General features: G+C 29.9%; 1 protein-coding gene across 4 annotated transcripts; it reads left to right on the forward strand.

Moving 5' to 3' along the window:
- The first annotated feature begins 3,138 nt into the window (after positions 1-3,138).
- LOC127722187 (rho-related GTP-binding protein RhoN-like) lies at positions 3,139-17,851 on the forward strand. Of its 4 annotated transcripts, none has more exons than XM_052229084.1 (9): positions 3,157-3,295; positions 5,121-5,191; positions 6,307-6,544; positions 7,836-8,010; positions 10,472-10,596; positions 11,750-11,801; positions 14,721-14,797; positions 15,422-15,500; positions 16,694-17,851. In XM_052229084.1, exons 3-9 carry the CDS (start codon positions 6,347-6,349, stop codon positions 16,852-16,854), a joined length of 867 nt encoding a protein of 288 aa, XP_052085044.1. In that variant the 5' UTR covers positions 3,157-3,295; positions 5,121-5,191; positions 6,307-6,346; the 3' UTR covers positions 16,855-17,851. The 4 variants fall into 4 exon arrangements, with proteins under 4 accessions (XP_052085041.1, XP_052085044.1, XP_052085043.1 ...); XM_052229083.1 differs by lacking the exon at positions 5,121-5,191 and adding an exon at positions 5,015-5,082 and having other exon boundaries at positions 3,160-3,295; XM_052229081.1 differs by lacking the exon at positions 5,121-5,191 and having other exon boundaries at positions 3,139-3,295.
- Positions 17,852-18,418: the final 567 nt, after the last annotated feature.

An 18,418-nucleotide genomic window follows, 5' to 3' on the forward strand; every position in this document is an offset into this window, starting at 1 on the left:
TAGATCCACAACAATACCGTAAAACTAACAAAGAACGATTCATCTGTGACTTACATAACCTTGAAACCTGCATTCATTATTTATTTCCATTATGTTTCATAAATTAACGATGTTTTTAACTATAAATCATTATATGCACAAATGTTTCCAGATGTGTAGTGCTGTTTGTAATATATAATATATATATATAAATATATATATATACAAGTCTAAATTGAAAACAACGTTCAAATCTATTATTGCGTTGGATAAAAACCGCAATTTTTATACGTGTGCATGCAAAACAAATTTTTTGTTAGAGGGGTCTAAATACAGCACAAACAACATTTTCCAAAAGACCAAAAAAGTGAAAAAGTATATTTTAACAAAATGCATTTGACTAACAGGTCGAACAACAAATGTTCTTAAACCCTGCTGACTGTTATTGGCGATTGCCAAATAAACGGATCACCGATGTAATAAACGGATCTTAATTATAAATTTAATACTAAACAGAAAACAATAAACTTGCGGAAAAGATGGTATACCGCAAACAAAAGGTGCAAAGGTTTTAGTACACCATATCCGGATTTCGACAATTAATGTCTCTTCAGTGATGTTAGGGATCGAAACGGTATTTGGAAGGCCATATAATTTATTTCAATTTAGGATAGACTTTTGAATTTTGAAGAGGCGAAATATTAGAAATAGGATGAACGGATCATATAAACCCGAAGGAAAATATAATACAAGCCCAAACGAAAAAATATAAACAAGTCTAAATTGAAAACAACGTTCAAACCTATGATTGCGTTGGATAAAAACCGCAATTTTTATACGTGTGCATGCAAAACAAATTTATTGTTAGAAGGGTCTAAATACAGCACAAACAACATTTTCCAAAAGACCAAAAAAAGTGAAAAAGTATATTTTAACAAAATGCATTTGACTAACAGGTCGAACAACAAATGTTCTTAAACCCTGCTGACTGCCATTGACGATTGCCAAATAAACGGATCACCGATATAATAAATACATCTTAATTATAATACTTAACAGAAAACAATAAACTTGCGGGAAAGATGGTATACCGCAAACAAAACGTGCAAAGGTTTTAGTACACCATATCCGGATTTCGACAATTAATGTCTCTTCATTGATGTTATGGATCGAAACGGTATTTGAAAGGCCATATAATTTACCTCAATTTAGGATAGACTCTTGAATTTTGAAGAGTCGAAATATTAGAAATAAGATGAACGGATCATATAAACTCGAAGGAAATATAATACAAGCCCAAACGAAAAAATATAAACAAGTCTAAATTGAAAACAACGTTCAAACCTATGATTGCGTTATACATATATATATATATATATATATATATATATATATAGATTGCCTAACAATGTAATTTTAACACACTATTTAGTATGTAAATATAACAATGTTTAAAATATTTACAAAATGATGAAAATAAACGCAATATTTCGCTAGACTAACTAGCTTTATCAAGCGTGCATCTATCCAGGTGAAATCGGATGTAGATGATAAGAAACTTTTGCAGCTCAATGTATATGTTGCACTTGAATTTAGCTGCCTTGAAAATAATACATAATTTGGATGAAGTTCAAGATTTTTACAAAATTGGTAGTTGAAGTTAGCAACGTCCATTGGCCAATATTACAGGATAAAAAGGACGATGCTGTGTACTAAATTATTCTTTATCTTTCCTGTATCTTTTCTCATCTTTTTCGTTAAGACCATCAGGTTCTAAAGTGTAGAGTTGGTGGATCCAAAAATTTTCTCTTCTCCTTCTCGCCGTGGTGTCCCACTCGGTGTTGACTTCTATGATTTGGAAGGTAACATTATCAAAAGAATGTTTCGTTGAACGAAGATGTCTTGTGAGAGGACAGTTTTTGTTGGTTTTGTACCATGTTTTGTTCATGGTACAAAACCAACAAAAACTGTCCTCTCACAAGACATCTTCGTTCAACGAAACATTCTTTTGATAATGTTACCTTCCAAATCATAGAAGTCAACACCGAGTGGGACACCACGGCGAGAAGGAGAAGAGAACATTTTTGGATCCACCAACTCCACACTTTAGAACCTGATGGTCTTAACGAAAAAGATGAGAAAAGATACAGGAAAGATAAAGAATAATTTAGTACACAGCATCGTCTTTTTTATCCTGTAATATTGGCCAATGGACGTTGCTAACTTCAACTACCAATTTTGTAAAAATCTTGAACTTCATCCAAATTATGTATTATTTTCAAGGCAGCTAAATTCAAGTGCAACATATACATTGAGCTGCAAAAGTTTCTTATCATCTACATCCGATTTCACCTGGATAGATGCACGCTTGATAAAGCTAGTTAGTCTAGCGAAATATTGCGTTTATTTTCATCATTTTGTAAATATTTTAAACATTCTTATATTTACATACTAAATAGTGTGTTAAAATTACATTGTTAGGCAATCTATAATTTTATTTGTGTAATTGAATTAATCTCTGTACTGATTAATCCACACTCCCATAGATTTGTATGTCATGTGCTGCTATTTATAGGCACTTATATATATATATATATATATACAAGTCTAAATTGAAAACAACGTTCAAACCTATGATCGCGTTGGATAAAAACCGCAATTTTTATACGTGTGCATGCAAAACAAATTTCTTGGTAGAGGGGTCTATATATATATATATATATATATATATGTAATCGCGTTTTGTTAAAATATACTTTTTCACTTTTTTGGCCTTTTGGAAAATGTTGTTTGTGCTGTTTTTAGACTCCTCTACCAAGAAATTTGTTTTGGATGCACACGTATGAAAATTGCGGTTTTTTTCCAACGCAATCATAGGTTTGAACGTTGTTTTCAATTTAGACTTGTATATATATATATATGTAATATATAAGTTGGATTGTCGTTCTTTAAATTATTTGTAGAATTACCAACTGAAGGATATTTTTGTCATGAGCTTTGTTCCACAAGAAAAACAAATTGTATTTGACAGTTTATGACTACAATTGCAATGTAAATTAATTTTATTTCAACTTATGACGTCATGCAAGTTTAATCGTAAAGGAGTGTCGTTTCTATTTAAAGTGTCTTTTTTTAAATCCCAGATTATAATCTGATCATATATTTAAAAATAGAACCTTGCAAACACCAAAACTAGGTCTCCTGTTACATGGTCAATTAGAAATGGAGGGTTTTAACTTCAGGACGTTTTGAAGATTGAGAACGGCAGATGATCCTAATACACATTCAAGGAATTTAAAAGCCCTGATATGATTTGGTAAGCTGAAAATTGATAAATAGAATACTTAAATAGATTAATCTGTTCTTATATCGGTACATGCGTTTTTTGAGGATTTTTTTTTACAGTGGTGTTTTTATGGGCTTTTTTTTCAACTACAAATGTATTGTTAAAATTTTGTTCTTATGTTGTGCTACTACTCCACTCTTTAATTATTGCTAAATGTATAATGTTTGAAAGTAAAATTGTATATCCGTTTCATATATCATATAAAATTAGCCTGAAATAGAAATTTGTTTCATTTTACTCCATTTTTCAAGAAAATTTTCAGCTTTTTCGACCTTATTTCATAATTTTATAGGTAACTCCACCCCTCGCTCATTGAAATTTTGGTATAGTAGTGAGGAATATGATATGTAGAAAAATAATTCAGTAAACTATTTGTTTGTCGAGGGTTGGCACCACTGTTTTTTTTACAGAAAACTGTCATACATTTTGCCAGAAAATGCCAAAAATCAGGTTTTTACGACTTTCATCTACATTTATGACGTCACAAATATATCACTAATGACGCAATTGTCGAAATCTTCTTTAACTATAAGACATTTTACATTACGTTTTCATCAAATTTAAAGATTTTGTGGGCCAAAATTGTGAGTTAGTGAACCAACTCCTTTAAACAAATACTTTTCCAAACTTATTGGATTACAAGAGGATCTTGTTGAGAATGATGTTAATGCCATATTAGATCAACTGAGGGGATACCGAAGTCTTCAAATATTAGCTTTTTAGGAAGACATGACACAAATTTGAATTGTATTGGTGATTTATAGTTCGTGTAAATAAAAAGGTATTCTATATACAATTAAAACCTTTCTCATTCAGTGATAAAGAACTTGAGTTAAAATTTTATTTCCTGCAATTAAGCCATATACGATACTCTAAATTATTAAATTAATTAAATAATGGCACAATTGCAAAGAAAGATGCAATCAATCTTCTCAACCGATCACACTCTATAAACTTGATTTGATAGATAGAATATCACAGATCAAACCACACGTCTCTGTATAAATAGTAAATTTGTCTATATGTTATCAAACCATTTAAAAAAACAAGAAAGCTTTAAAAATAAAACTTGTCAACAGATCATATGATTTGATTTGTAGATTAAACAGAAGCACACGGATTGTAAAAATTCACAGTGCACACTTATTGTGTTTTTAAGTCTCAAGTTACACAATATTGTTGAAAATTGTGTACCGTAGTGGCTATCTATGTTTTAACAGAACTTTAATCTATTGTGCGTTTTATATATTGCATTGTAAAAAACAACCAAACCATACATCCATGTTGAAAATTTTAAGTGAACGATTTCGGTCAGAAGTCGTTATTATTTACTTATTAAATTGTATAATATTACAATGTTTGGAAGAACTCCACTTTACATTCATTTGGATAATTAGTCCACCAATTGGACATTTATGGGGTTAGTCGACACCATAAAAACAAAGGATTTGGAAAGTGTTGAGTTCTAAAGTTATTATTTTATTGTACAGGTAAAAACAAACTACGCCTAATATATCTATGTCACCTTTCGGAAATACTTTGATATTAACGCTCTTTACCGTTTCGTACTTTCAAAAACATCATCGATTTGGTATCGATCATAACTGATAGGAATTATTTTTTTTTCAAAACGTAAATAAATGGCGTTAAATTTCTGTACTTTTTCTTTTTACTTTTTTTTTTGTGTAGGACACTTTGGACATCCTTTGCTCATGTTGCTGTTTAATATTTAAACTAACCTTATATCCTTGATGTTCGTAAGTAATGATTTCTCATTAGCTTGAATGTTTTTTAGCTGTACGGTTTGCTTGAGCTTCAACTTTGGGTAACACGATAGTTTAAGATGATACTACATTCTGTGTATTGGTAAGAATTATAAAATTATTGATTTTGAATATGTCGCAAAAATATCAGCTTTACAATTTCTTGTCAAAGCGCAACCAGATTGATAAATGCATTCTTAATCAAGGTATTCAATAAACAGTGTAATCATAGGGATTGAATTCAGTTGAAGATACGAGAGTGAAGCTACTCAAATGAAGTGTTTATGTTACAGCTGATTGTACTTGCGTAATCCAACTTTAACAGCCAAAACGGTTACATTGAAATCGACTATGCAGAAGAAACATATGCTATCGAATCGAGAACAATTAAGAACATAGCCAAACATATTTAATGCGGTACTCTTTTAGGAATGTATCTTGTCATTTTCCACGTTCTCCAAAGCAACAATGATAAAAAAAAAACAGCTGTCTTTGTTTTTTTATTAACAAGCACCCAAACTATACTGCTTATTTAAGGACATAATGATAACTATTTATAACATGTATGTGAAAATTAAATTGCACTAAATTGAAAAAAATGAAAACAAAAATGAAAGATTTCGTTATTCAATAAAACTTTTCTTTTCTTTTTGTTTCGTTTTGTAAAAACATTTTTATTTGAATTTTTCTTTGCTTTTTGACAAATCACTCGACCTACAGCAGTTGGCACTTTCTTTTCTTTAATACCCACAATAGCTTCATCTCCAAAATATAGAGATAGGAGTCTAGATAAACAGTTAATTTTACTGAAAAATACTGAAAATGTAATAATAAAAGAAAAAAAAAAGAAGACGAAATAGTTGACATTAAAGAATTTTAGCTATTTTGTAAGGGCCCTGTAAGGTCATTTAGCTCATAATGTTTCAGCGTATTTTTAAACGTTTTTCATTTTGAACTTTTCTGATGAAGGTAAATCAAGATTAAGCAATTTGCTAGACAATTTTTTATACGTAAATCTTTAAATGGTCTTTTTATCTTTTTTCCACGATCTTTGAAATATTTTGTAAACTTTACCTAGTTTTGCTTCTTTACAAACTTTGTCTTTAATTTACACCTTTTCATGCATTTCGGACGAATCGTTTTAAATCATAGTTGCTAACTCAGTAAAGTGACACTTAATAAAACATTAAATGATTCTTTCTTCCGCTCTTATTTCAGAGTCCGACCGTTATTTTATGCAGCTAACTAGGGACACAAAATGGAAATTTTAAAAGTTGTGTGCTTAGGGGATCCCACTGTTAAAAAGACCGACCTTCTGAGTGTTCTTTCAGAAAAACAGTGTAAATGTACTGAAAATTCTTGTATCCACAATTTAGTGAAGGATTACTTCACTTGCAATCGATTGATTTCTGACAAATTAACGGTGGAAATCCGATTATTCAATACTGTGGATTCCGTAAGTAGTTATGTTGTATATTTGTGTATATAAAATAATGTTTGTATTGAATATTTTCTATTTTATTTCGTATCTAAATAAAAGTTTTTACACTCCACGTTTTTTTTGCAATTGTATTTAGCTAGACAATTTTGTCACTCTTCAGTTATCGCATTTAAAACTAAAAGAGAGGCGAAAGATAACAGAGGGACATTACAACTCATAAGTAAAAAATAAACTGACAACACAATGGCAAAAAAGACCATAAGACAAACAACAGTAATATGAAAAACTAAAGACTTAGCAACACGAACCCCACAAAAAACCTAGGTGATCTCATGTGCTTCGGAAGGGTAAATAGATCCTGTTTTAAATATTGCACCCGTCGTGTTGCTAATTTTAGTACAAACTTGTTAAGTCTAATTCTATAGGCTAACCATAAAAATAACTTCTGAGGCAACAACAAGTATCTTTATTAAATCATGTGCGTACTTTCAATACCTATATGAAATCAGTATTCATTTGAAGTGTATACTTTTCTGTTTTTATAGATATACGGAGAGACATTCAAACAAAAAAAGCTTTTTCAGTTTAGAAAATTATAATGAATTATTACTGTATATATGATGTTGACTAGATATTATTATCTATACAATATCCAAAGTACTTGTGACTATATTATCTGTAAAAAGTCTGTTTGTGGAATATTACAACTGTAAGAATTATTAGAAACTCCGTATTATAAAAAGTATAGTTATTTATTGCACACACTGGGGTCATCAACTTTGAATTTCATTGAAAGTTAAGGTGAAATTACTGATAGTTTATCCTCCATAACCTCATTCAAGTAATGTATTGTTTTACAAATGAGAATGCATATCTGAGGAATTCATTTCAAAGACATGTAATAAAATGCTAAATAATTAGTTATATCACAAAGGCATTGTACATTAACTATATAAAACAGCCGTAAGAAGTCAATGTCTTATGGGAATAAAAGTATTCTTAAAAGTAAATGCACTTTTTTTATTTCATTGAAAGTTAAGGTGAAATTACTGATAGTTTATCCTCCATAACCTCATTCAAGTAATGTATTGTTTTACAAATGAGAATGCATATCTGAGGAATTCATTTCAAAGACATGTAATAAAATGCTAAATAATTAGTTATATCACAAAGGCATTGTACATTAACTATATAAAACAGCCGTAAGAAGTCAATGTCTCATGGGAATAAAAGTATTCTTAAAAGTAAATGCACACACAAGGACGTAAACATCCAGTCTTTAAGCAAACATATGTTGTACTTTCAGGATTTTATAGAAGCAGGTAACCTAAGACGAATGAAATATGAAAATGCAGATGTTATGCTTCTGGCATTTGATGTTGGTGATCCTGATACTTTTTACAGTATAGAAGAACGATGGGTTCAGGAATGTTTAAGATATTCAAAAAATGCCAAAATTCTACTTATAGGAGTTCAATCAGGTAATTAAATATTAACTGATTTTCGTATTACTCTTCAGGTGTAATACCACAAAATCACGGTATGTAACATCCGGTTGCATAGGAAAAAGGGTCGAAAAAACATATTCCCTTGAATTTGAAGGTTGTAGGAAATTAATCCTACATTTCATTACATTTAAAATTTTCTGTGTCATAAACATATATCTTGGGTGTTTCAAAGCACCATTCATTTTTTATTTGGTGTTACTATAGAATATTTTGGAAACTTGAGGCTACATGGTTACTGAAACTTGTGCACAATAAAAAATGGGATGAAAATTTGATTGGTTAACTTCCAGTGATGGTTATTATCTTATATGCAATGAAATGTTATGTAAAATGTTGTCTGTTGTACTAGACAGGATAAAACTTTACTCATGCCAAGTATTTTTTTATTTGAAATAAAGATAAATTCTGCACATTTTGTGGAAAAGTGTAAATTTAACAAAGACTTATAAGGAAAAACCAATGGTGGTAATACACCTACAAGACATGATTTCCTTTCATTGAATAGTAAGAAAATAAGTATGTTATCTACAATTGCTGGTTTTCTTAATAGTTCTTGATATTGAATCTAATGAACTGTTCCAATTAAAATTCATGCAATTCAGAATGTCCTCTCCAAAGAATTGTTTGAATAAATTCCAAACGGCCAAAATCAACACAATTTTGTGATTTTACAGAATTATAAACCATATTTTTTTCAACTAAATTGAATTACTTAAACGATATGTTTTTCAGCAAAGTTGGTAAAATACATGTGTATCTTAACTGGCTAGAATTTTTTACTTATCGAATAACTTCAAACCATTTATTTACATGCAGGCTACAAATGTTACAATGAAGTTTCAGATTTACTTTAAAATATGTTTCTACTACGCAGTTTAATAGTCATGGATATCCCTAATGAGAACATGTACAAAAACACACATTTATATATACTTACTAGTGTTTTCGACTGTATTTAAGGGTACCCCAAAACTGGTCATATTAAAAATACCCTAAACATGAAATGTACTTTTCAACAAGACTCTGGCAGAAAATGAATGAATTCCTTCTCTTGCATTGTTGTGTTATAAGATTAAACGAGAGGAAAATTGTGGGGTTACCAAGGCTAACCCCCTTACACTTGACCTTTTGGTCAATTTTAGTCATGTTTGTCATGTTTGAAACGTACCAAATAAAGGCTTCAGTAATTCTTAACCGTCTGATAATATTTGCTCGTATCAGATACATTTTCAATATCAGATTTCAAAAGATATTTAAACAGTTGTCAATTTAGGAAATTGTACTTATTTGGATGGAAATGTTTTGTTAAGTTTTATACATTTTAAACTTCTAGTTTTACATTTGAAGATTATGTGAATCATGTGTATTTGTGAGTTATAGTTGTCTTTGAATTAGCTTTCAATAACTGCCAGTACTCTAAGAACGTTATTTGGTGTCTTTTTCTTAGCTAGTTTGTTCTCATGGCATTCCATGCCTATTCCAATTCAGGAGTCTGTAAACTAAGATTTTATATTATGTTATGTCGGGATCTTTTAGAGCCTACTATACCATATGAAATGGGGTCTGCTCATAGTTGTGGAAGGCCAAAAAATTGTAGAATTTAGCGTCACAAAAGTTCATACTAGATACGGAGATGTAAAGAAGTTTACAGCAGTCCTTTTCCCCGTTTAATCAATAATAACTAATAACTAACAAATTTATATTTTTTTTCAGATACGTCATGTTATAAGTGTTGTCACCCATTTCAAAGACTCAGTTTTATAAAACATTCAGTTTCCATTGTATAATCAATCAATTATCTTTGATATACACAACAACGGATATTTCAATTAAGAAATTCTGAAAAGAAGAAATAATATAGAACGATATAAAGTGTTTTTCAAACCCTCAGTTTGCACGGGTTACCTTTTAATTATAATATACTTATGAAGAGTATTATATTTTAAAAATATTAAAGAAATGCATCTGCAAAATATAACTGTAATTATATGCGACTTTTAAAATATTCCCTTACTTATAGCATAATGTTCATGTGGAAATAGTGCTATTTATCGTACATTTTGATACTGATATAAAAACAACCATAACCAGGCTGCAGATTGTCCGATAAGGTAGAACAAAGTAAGAAAAAAGGAAAGTGCAGAGAAAATCGAATTGTTTTCTGTGTACCAATATAATCCTTTCAAATGTCTCAATGTGTATTGAAGCATACATGAATGTTTGATGTTTGGATGTGTGTATTTAAGGATGTTTGTATGTATGTATGTATGTATGTATGTATGTATGGATGGATGGATAGATGGATGGATGGATGGATGGATGTTTGAATATGTACTAATATTAATGTTTATGCACTAAATTAATCATTTGCTTCATCTGAAAATGAATTGTTTTAGGTATGTCAACAAAAATTTTAAACAGTGTTTTGTTTTAGATATGAGCATGATAAATAAAGTCGTAGAGAAAGAGATAACATTCCTTTGCACTCAACAAAAATTACGATACTGTGAAATTTCACTTGAAACCAAAAAAAATATCGAGCAGTGCATGACAGCAATTGTAAGTACGAGTAGTTTTTTTTTATCTGCTTTTTTTATTATTGAATTTTAGTATTTTAAGTTTGTCTTTGGATATCAATACAAATAAACCAGCTATTTTTGGCTATTTCTGATTATATTGTAATGTAGATTTTTAAATCCAGAATTTCTTGATGTTTCACTGTTCTTTATGGAAAAAATAATTCATGTCCCATTGGCAAACTATTGAAATATGACTTGTGTTAGAAGTTGTATCTTCTATTTTTGCTGATCGATGATCATGTCATTTTGCTATCAGTTCATTATAGAAGCCAACTATATATTTTTTTTTTAAAATTTTACGGATAGTAAATTAACTGTTGGGGTCTTCACCATAATTCAATTGTTAATTTTCGAGTGTCATGAAAGAATTAACAATATATTCAGGTAAAACATTCACTATTGGAAAAAAATATATAGTATATAAAAATTAAGCTTTGGCTTTGTTTTTTGGTTTTTTGTTTTTTGTTTTTTTTTTGTTTTTTTTTGTTTTTTTGTCGTTAGCTCACTGCTACTTTAATTATCTCATAGATATCTAAAAGGGTCATTCATAATGAGAGGGCTACAATTTTTCGTAAAGAGCGAAGAATTTTAATTCTTATTTGACATTTGTACCAAATGACTATTAAGATACAAACAAGACATGTGTTATGATTGCCATTGAGACGGCTATTTATAAAGTCAAACAGAAAAAAATTAAAACAAATACAAGTCATCGGTCTGCCTTCAGCAATGAGCAAAACTTGTACCGTATAATCAGCAATAGCACTAGTATTACATATTATGATACAATTCTAAAGAGAAACCAGGGTTGATTCATAATACAACAATGACAGAAGAAACGAAATTGCAGGGAGCGACCAAAAAAAACTAATTGATATGCAGATTTGAAACAGAGTGTATATCTTGTTTCTTGGTCATTGTGTTAGCTGAAAATTGTTTACTTATAACCGATGTCGTTGAAAATATAGAAGTACGAAGTTGTTAATCAAATGTACAACTGAAGCTCATGTTACTTGTATGTTGCATAAAAAATGTGTCTGTGTTATTGGAATAAATCATAAAAACAATAAAGCAATGATATGCTTATAAAAACATGACTTTGAACTTTCAAATTTTACGATTGATTTTTTTAGATTGAGGTAGCTTTCGATACAGAAAGTACAAGAAAGAAAAGAACAAGTATTGGTAAATGATAACATTTCGTGTACTAAGCAGGATGTTTTTGGATTTGAAATTTTGATATGATACGCTATCTTAAAAAAACAGTGTAGCATCAGTATATTGCTAATATTAGGGGTGAAACACGTGTTATTGTTTCTTTTCTTTCGTACATTTCTTTCTACTTTTTATTTATTTACTGTGGCTTTTGACGAGTATGCTGTGAATTGATAGTGCAGTTTGTGTACATGAAAATGATCATTTTGTTGGCATTTCCTGTTAATATAAATTTAATTGGACATGACTTAGTAAAAACTCATTGCACTAGCACTGATAATAATTAAGTAATCAACTGCTTCACACTATTTTTTAACTTTACAAGTTAATATTGCCTACAAATTATCAACAAATTTACAGAATTTATTAAAAATTGATATAATAAATTGTAATTATCGTTTTAGATTTTGAGATACGAGCTGTTGAAATTAACAGCTTGAAAGGCATAAAATACAAGAATATACATATGAATAGGGGAAATAAACAAATCTGCAGATACAATATACAGCAACAAACGACAACCATTTTATTACAGGCACATACACAATGTGGCGAGTTAACATGTAAAGGGACGATCAACAATCCCTTTGACCAGGGACAAAGTACAGAACAATAAGAGAAAATCAAATATGACATACAGCAACAAAACACAACTGAATAACAGGACAATGTAAAAACAAACTATAAAAATCACATGAAGGGCTAAACTCACAAGATCGATACATAGCATACATACAACTAACAAAAACCTTTTTAAGACACAGTTACAGATTGGAGAGTGCTCGTAGTTACTGAATGCTGTTCAAAGCCGATAAATATGTAGGTCAAACTATAATGGTTTACATGTTATAATTTAAACTTTTGATTTCCTAATTGTACAATTCACTCATTACTGTAATAAGGTTTCTTTATAAATTGATATAAAATAATATCTAGTAAAACGGTCTACATGACAATGAAGAAAATGTCAAAATTGAGAAAACTTCAAAGTTCAGTTGCAGGGTTATTATGATAAATTTGAATTACTTACTATCCAAACTCTTTTAAATTTTGTTATCTTGAATAAAATCGTTTCCTGTATATCTTCATAACGTGGTTTAATAGTGTTAACTTTCGCTAAAATCTAGTGAATTAGAAGAGTATAGAATAGCATTATAAAGATGATAGACAAATAAATTGAAAGAATAACTGTAGACGAGTTTCGTTACAAGATAACACCCATTACTGCAACATGTTTCGTTGTTTTGAACTACATTTGAGAGGTGTGAAGCCCGAATAGCAATATGTAAGACAAAATTAAAAAAATTAGATACTGATGTCTGACTGAATTCTGTCTTATGAACAGCTAAAAAAAAGATGTTATTTATTAAAATTCATGGTGCCGAAAAGTGGCTTTATCATACCATCTCCTTATCAAATTGGTTAACATTGTCTTGATTTACACAAAGACTAAAGATACACTAGACACTATGTACAAGCATGAGTCGACAACTGCCGTATATTGTGATCATTATAGAAAAACGTGGAATTGTAATTTAATAGCACATTGTGCAAATTTTATTCCTTTGAATATTGAACAATGTTTAACAAAAACCTCAACAGCATTATTTCAGGTTCGTTGATATAATGTTAAGGACTATCAGGTGCTTCTAAACTCATTAACAGATTTCATATTGACATCATTTAAAGAGTACTGTCGTGTTGGCATATATAGACATCTCACACATTCCTTTTTTACACTTTCATTTTTCTTCCTTTTAAAGCAGAAAATTTTTGTTTACCTGATATATACAACTTTCGATTTTTTATCCAACCAAAGAAGAGCAAAATAATCTTTATTTGCAGATGGTGGTAAATTGGACAACTACTAACGTTTTAATGAATGCTGTTTCAAGAACCATATACATTAACTACACTTAAACATTATGAAAACGCAAATCCTTGATATCTATACGAAACATTCATTTTAGACTTTGACAAATAAATATTGATCCCCAAAAACATTTTTGCCTTGAAAGCATTTTTTTATACTTCTCGACGGATTTGTTTAGAATTTCAATTTCCTGTGTATATTATGCATTATAATATGACGTTCTTCAAACGCTTTGAGTACACACCCGTGGTAATATATGAAAATATTGGTTTGGCCGTTCCGATCATACTCCCACGTCATATGCTTTTTTATGAATGAGCTACCCGAAGCCATTGACCGATGGAGTAAGAATATAATCATTTTACGGGAAAATGCACTGTTGCAAAACCGAAAGTTAGCAAAACAAGGAAACATAAACAAACGATGAAAAATGTGTTATAAGCCAATTGTTTGACATATAAGTAAAATTATCATTTAAATTCACCTAAAACTATCTTAATACGTTATTGTAAATAGTTTAAGCATGTCACTAGTTCAGTTTGCTCCGTTCTTTTACGTCAATATAACAGTGTGTTTATTTCCGGGAATAGCAAATATTTGTCTTCACCTAGAGCGCTTAGATCCAAAAGAATTGCCGTATTTGTCCTATCAGAATAGAAATAATTCATGGGCGCTTGAATTTATACTGATTTTACCACGGGTTTGCCCTTTATGCAGATATTTTACCCCTCGCTATCGCTCGTGGTAAAATATTTTGATTAAAGGGCCAACCCGAGATAAAATCAGTATAAATTCAAGCCCCGATGAAATTATTCTCAAACAAAGCTCTTAAATTGAATTTGATATTAGAAATATTGTACATTGTTGTAAATGGGTCATATGTTTGGTCTTGAGTTATTATAGAACAGGCAGAACATTTAAATACATGTGGGTGCATTTAAGTTGTTTGCTAAGAGTTGTTTTGAAAATGTCGTTCACTTGTATATTTTAAATAATGCGGAGGATATTTATTGTAGGTGATGGCTTTTCAAGTTTTATCAAGAAAGGGGTACGGATACTGCGGAAAATGCTACCAGAAAAGCAAGACGAACATGTAACATGACCATTATTATTGTTATTTTAAAATCAATGTGTTTGTACATAATGCTTAGAAACACATATTTATATTTTACCACTGCACTTATCGTGAATTGAAATTACTTCGATGACACTGTTAAAGATTTTCAATTGCTAGATTGTCCATATGTTTTGATTTAAGTGCTAGAGTCGACGATTTGAAATTTACTTTTAATAGAACTTATATTTGCTATCACATGGACGACCGCGACAGAATATGTTAAAATGACGATTTTGAAGACACATTTTGATGTTTTGTTTTAGGTGATCTTAACTTTACTTTTGTCGATTGATCTGTGCTACCTTTTGAGTTTGATATCATAAGGCTGTTTTCATAGCATTAGAACAAAAAAAAAACCCAAAGAAACATCAACAAATAAGTACTGTACGATTTAACAAATTAAAACAAGATAATTATTAGATATTGTTTTTGGAATGAAGATACGAAAACAAAACCATAGAAAAGGGAAACTTTTCTTACAGATATGTAAATGATGTATTTCATTATTTATTTATTTATCTTTTCAAAATTTTAGTTTGCGGATGCAACCGATACTTCCTTTTTATCTGAAGATATACAGAATGTTTTCATTTTCATCAGGACACAGATTTGGACAAAAAGCAGGATAGAGAAAGTATATCAGAACAATCAGAATTACATGCAATAGTTGATAAACATGGTAATTAATGTCTGTGTGTTTATTATGTTGTGAAAATGCATAATGTTTCCATAAATCATATAACTGAAGACGTGGTTAAAAATTCACCAATAAAAATATTTGAGATATATTGATAATGTTTATATCTCTAGTTGGTTGGATATAGATACTTCCACCGGGGTTAAATGCGAAACGAAATTTCTTTATTCGAGACATTTCAAATTTAAACAGAAGCCTTGACGAGCGTTTTTACTATTAAAAGTTAATTGTAGAGAGAGGATAAATGATCCAAACACATGTATAATTGATATAGATTCATTTATTTCAGAACTTAAGATATTTCGTTCCTTGATAGTTGATAAGGTACTACGTGTTTTTTTTTATCTACAAAGTGTATGTTTGGAAAATATATGAAAGATACATGGATCCTTTATTTACGACTGTTTTTTGTAAGGTTTTAAATGTTTCCCAATATGTTTTGATAATAGCAGCTGTACAAACCCACATAATAAATCACAACAAGCAAACAAACCGTTGCAATAACTGAATTGGGGTACACTGGAGTGGAAATGCAAGACTTGGAATATATAATCAAATTTTGTATACAATTGCTGCTTAAATCTTGTAATAAAATGGATAGTTAACACATAGGTTAGTGCCATTGACAGCAACTCAACAAACACGTTAATCAACAAATTCTAAAAATAATGACAACGAATGGCCAGTTCACACTAGCTCAATGTCTATATAAACCAAGCTAGAAAAATACCTGAACCAAAAGTATTGTAAAATACATGTAGTAAGACGCAATGACGAGTTATTATTCGTTTTATATTTTAGGCAGGCATAATATAACAGTTGTATTTGTGTAATCAACTTGAACCCATATTGTTGCGATAAGATAACAGCGGCACAATAGAATGATGAAATAACAAATAAAAGAGAGGCGAAAGGTACCAAAGTGATATTCAAACTCATAAGTCGAAAATAAAATGACAACGCCATGGCAAACAACAATTTCGATCTAATCAGTCTCACAGTTTATCAAAACTAAACAACAACGAAAAAACATTGCAATTTTTTTTATACAAGTTTGTTATTTGCTGATTACAAAAGAGAAATTTGAGAATATATTGGGTATTATTTATAAAAGCACTTTAATGTAAACAAATGCACATTGTAATGTATTTTATTTTTCCATTTTTGTCATTCAGATTCATCAACCAGGAAAGTACCTTTATTCCGCGCTCGATTACAAAAGAAATACACTGATATCGTGGCCACCATTAAAAACGAGAATATAGTTGACCATCTGATCACAGAAGATGTTTTGACTTTAGATGACAAAGACATCCTTGATTTTTCTACGGCATAAAGTGACGAAAATATGAAACTTATGGAAAAACTAATGTTTACTGCGGGATGAGGGTATATTCAGTTTCTAGCAGCTTCAAGATTAGATGATTGCTATGTTGAACTGGCAAATCAAAATGAAAACACTAAAGTCACAGCAAACAACATTTCAATATCAACATCTTGTTCTAAACTCACAGGACATGGAAATTTAATCGATGACAAATTCGTTTCATATTCAGAATATGATGGTATTAACCTTAAAAATAAAAAAAAAAAGATTAAAAGAAAATTTGAACTCAAAGGTAAAAAATTATCGACTATATCAGACTACACAACGAATGTAATTCAGCTGTCATTTTGTTTAATTGATTTCGTGGAATTGATAAGCATAGTACATATTGCCCTGAATGTAATATGTTCCAGTTAAATGTTCACTTTATTCATAATACCTATATTCATTCCATTTTGATTTGTCAAAATCGTAACAGATTAGTCTGCCTCATGTTACAATCAGTCATTTATTTATTTTTGTGTAACATCAAAAACAGTTTGAGTATTGCTGACTTTTTATTGATTGAAACAATATTTATTTCTCATGTCTTTATTAAATGTAATACTTATCAATGATATTGTATTGTAGAAAACCGTTAAACTATATTGGTATTAGTTGGTCGGGGGACTCTCAAGACAGTGTGTGAACATATACTTTCCATTGCCTTATGCTTTGTTTCATGTGCTATTTTTTTTCTTTTAATATTACGAGTCCTTAAAATTTACTGCATTTGTATGACCACTTTTTTATTTAACAAATTAGGCCTTTTTTTATTTATGTGCATCAAGCATTCCTATTTCTGTTTCCTCTTGATTTTAATTTTCAGTTAGATTCATGTTTTGGTTTTGCTATTTTATATTAACTTACTGCTTTTGAGGAAGATTAATTTATGTTATTTGCATGTGCTCATATCTTAATGTTAGTTTAATGTTTATTATATTTTCAAAGAAATATTCTATAGAAATAGTGTTTTATTTTTTTATTCATTCCAAATCAAGGTTTACCATTCATTCTATCATATATTATCTTATCTAAAAATCCAACGTCATTGTTTATCTGAATTTAACTTTGGTATTGATTCTTGTTATAGTTTGAAACTACATTTTAGTATAAAGCAGTACACAATTGTAGATTGATACCAAACGAACAACACTCAGTCAGAAGATAGGATATTTGAACAAATTAGTTGTCATTTACTGAAAAATTTTCACATTATTTCATGATTTTAAAGTTGATGTGTAATAACATTTACAGTACCAATTTTACTGCACTAGATGTGCATTTTGGCAATGAGTGTCCGCCTAGGGATTCTTGAAGTCGACATATTTGAAAATACAAAACATAACACAAACGTTGAAAAGCTCATAAAACCAAAAAGGACAAAAAGTAAAGCCAAACCCGGAGAGGAAATCAGAGCTATGCATGAGGATGATAATTCCGTTTATTGGTAAATTCTGCATTTCTTCTTTGATGTGTACTCGCTGATAATGTAAGTATCAGTGGACTGGTCCTGATAAAAAAAATATTGGAT

The sequence above is a fragment of the Mytilus californianus genome, unplaced genomic scaffold (assembly GCF_021869535.1).
Source record: "Mytilus californianus isolate M0D057914Y unplaced genomic scaffold, xbMytCali1.0.p SCAF_12, whole genome shotgun sequence".
NCBI lineage: Eukaryota > Metazoa > Mollusca > Bivalvia > Mytilida > Mytilidae > Mytilus > Mytilus californianus.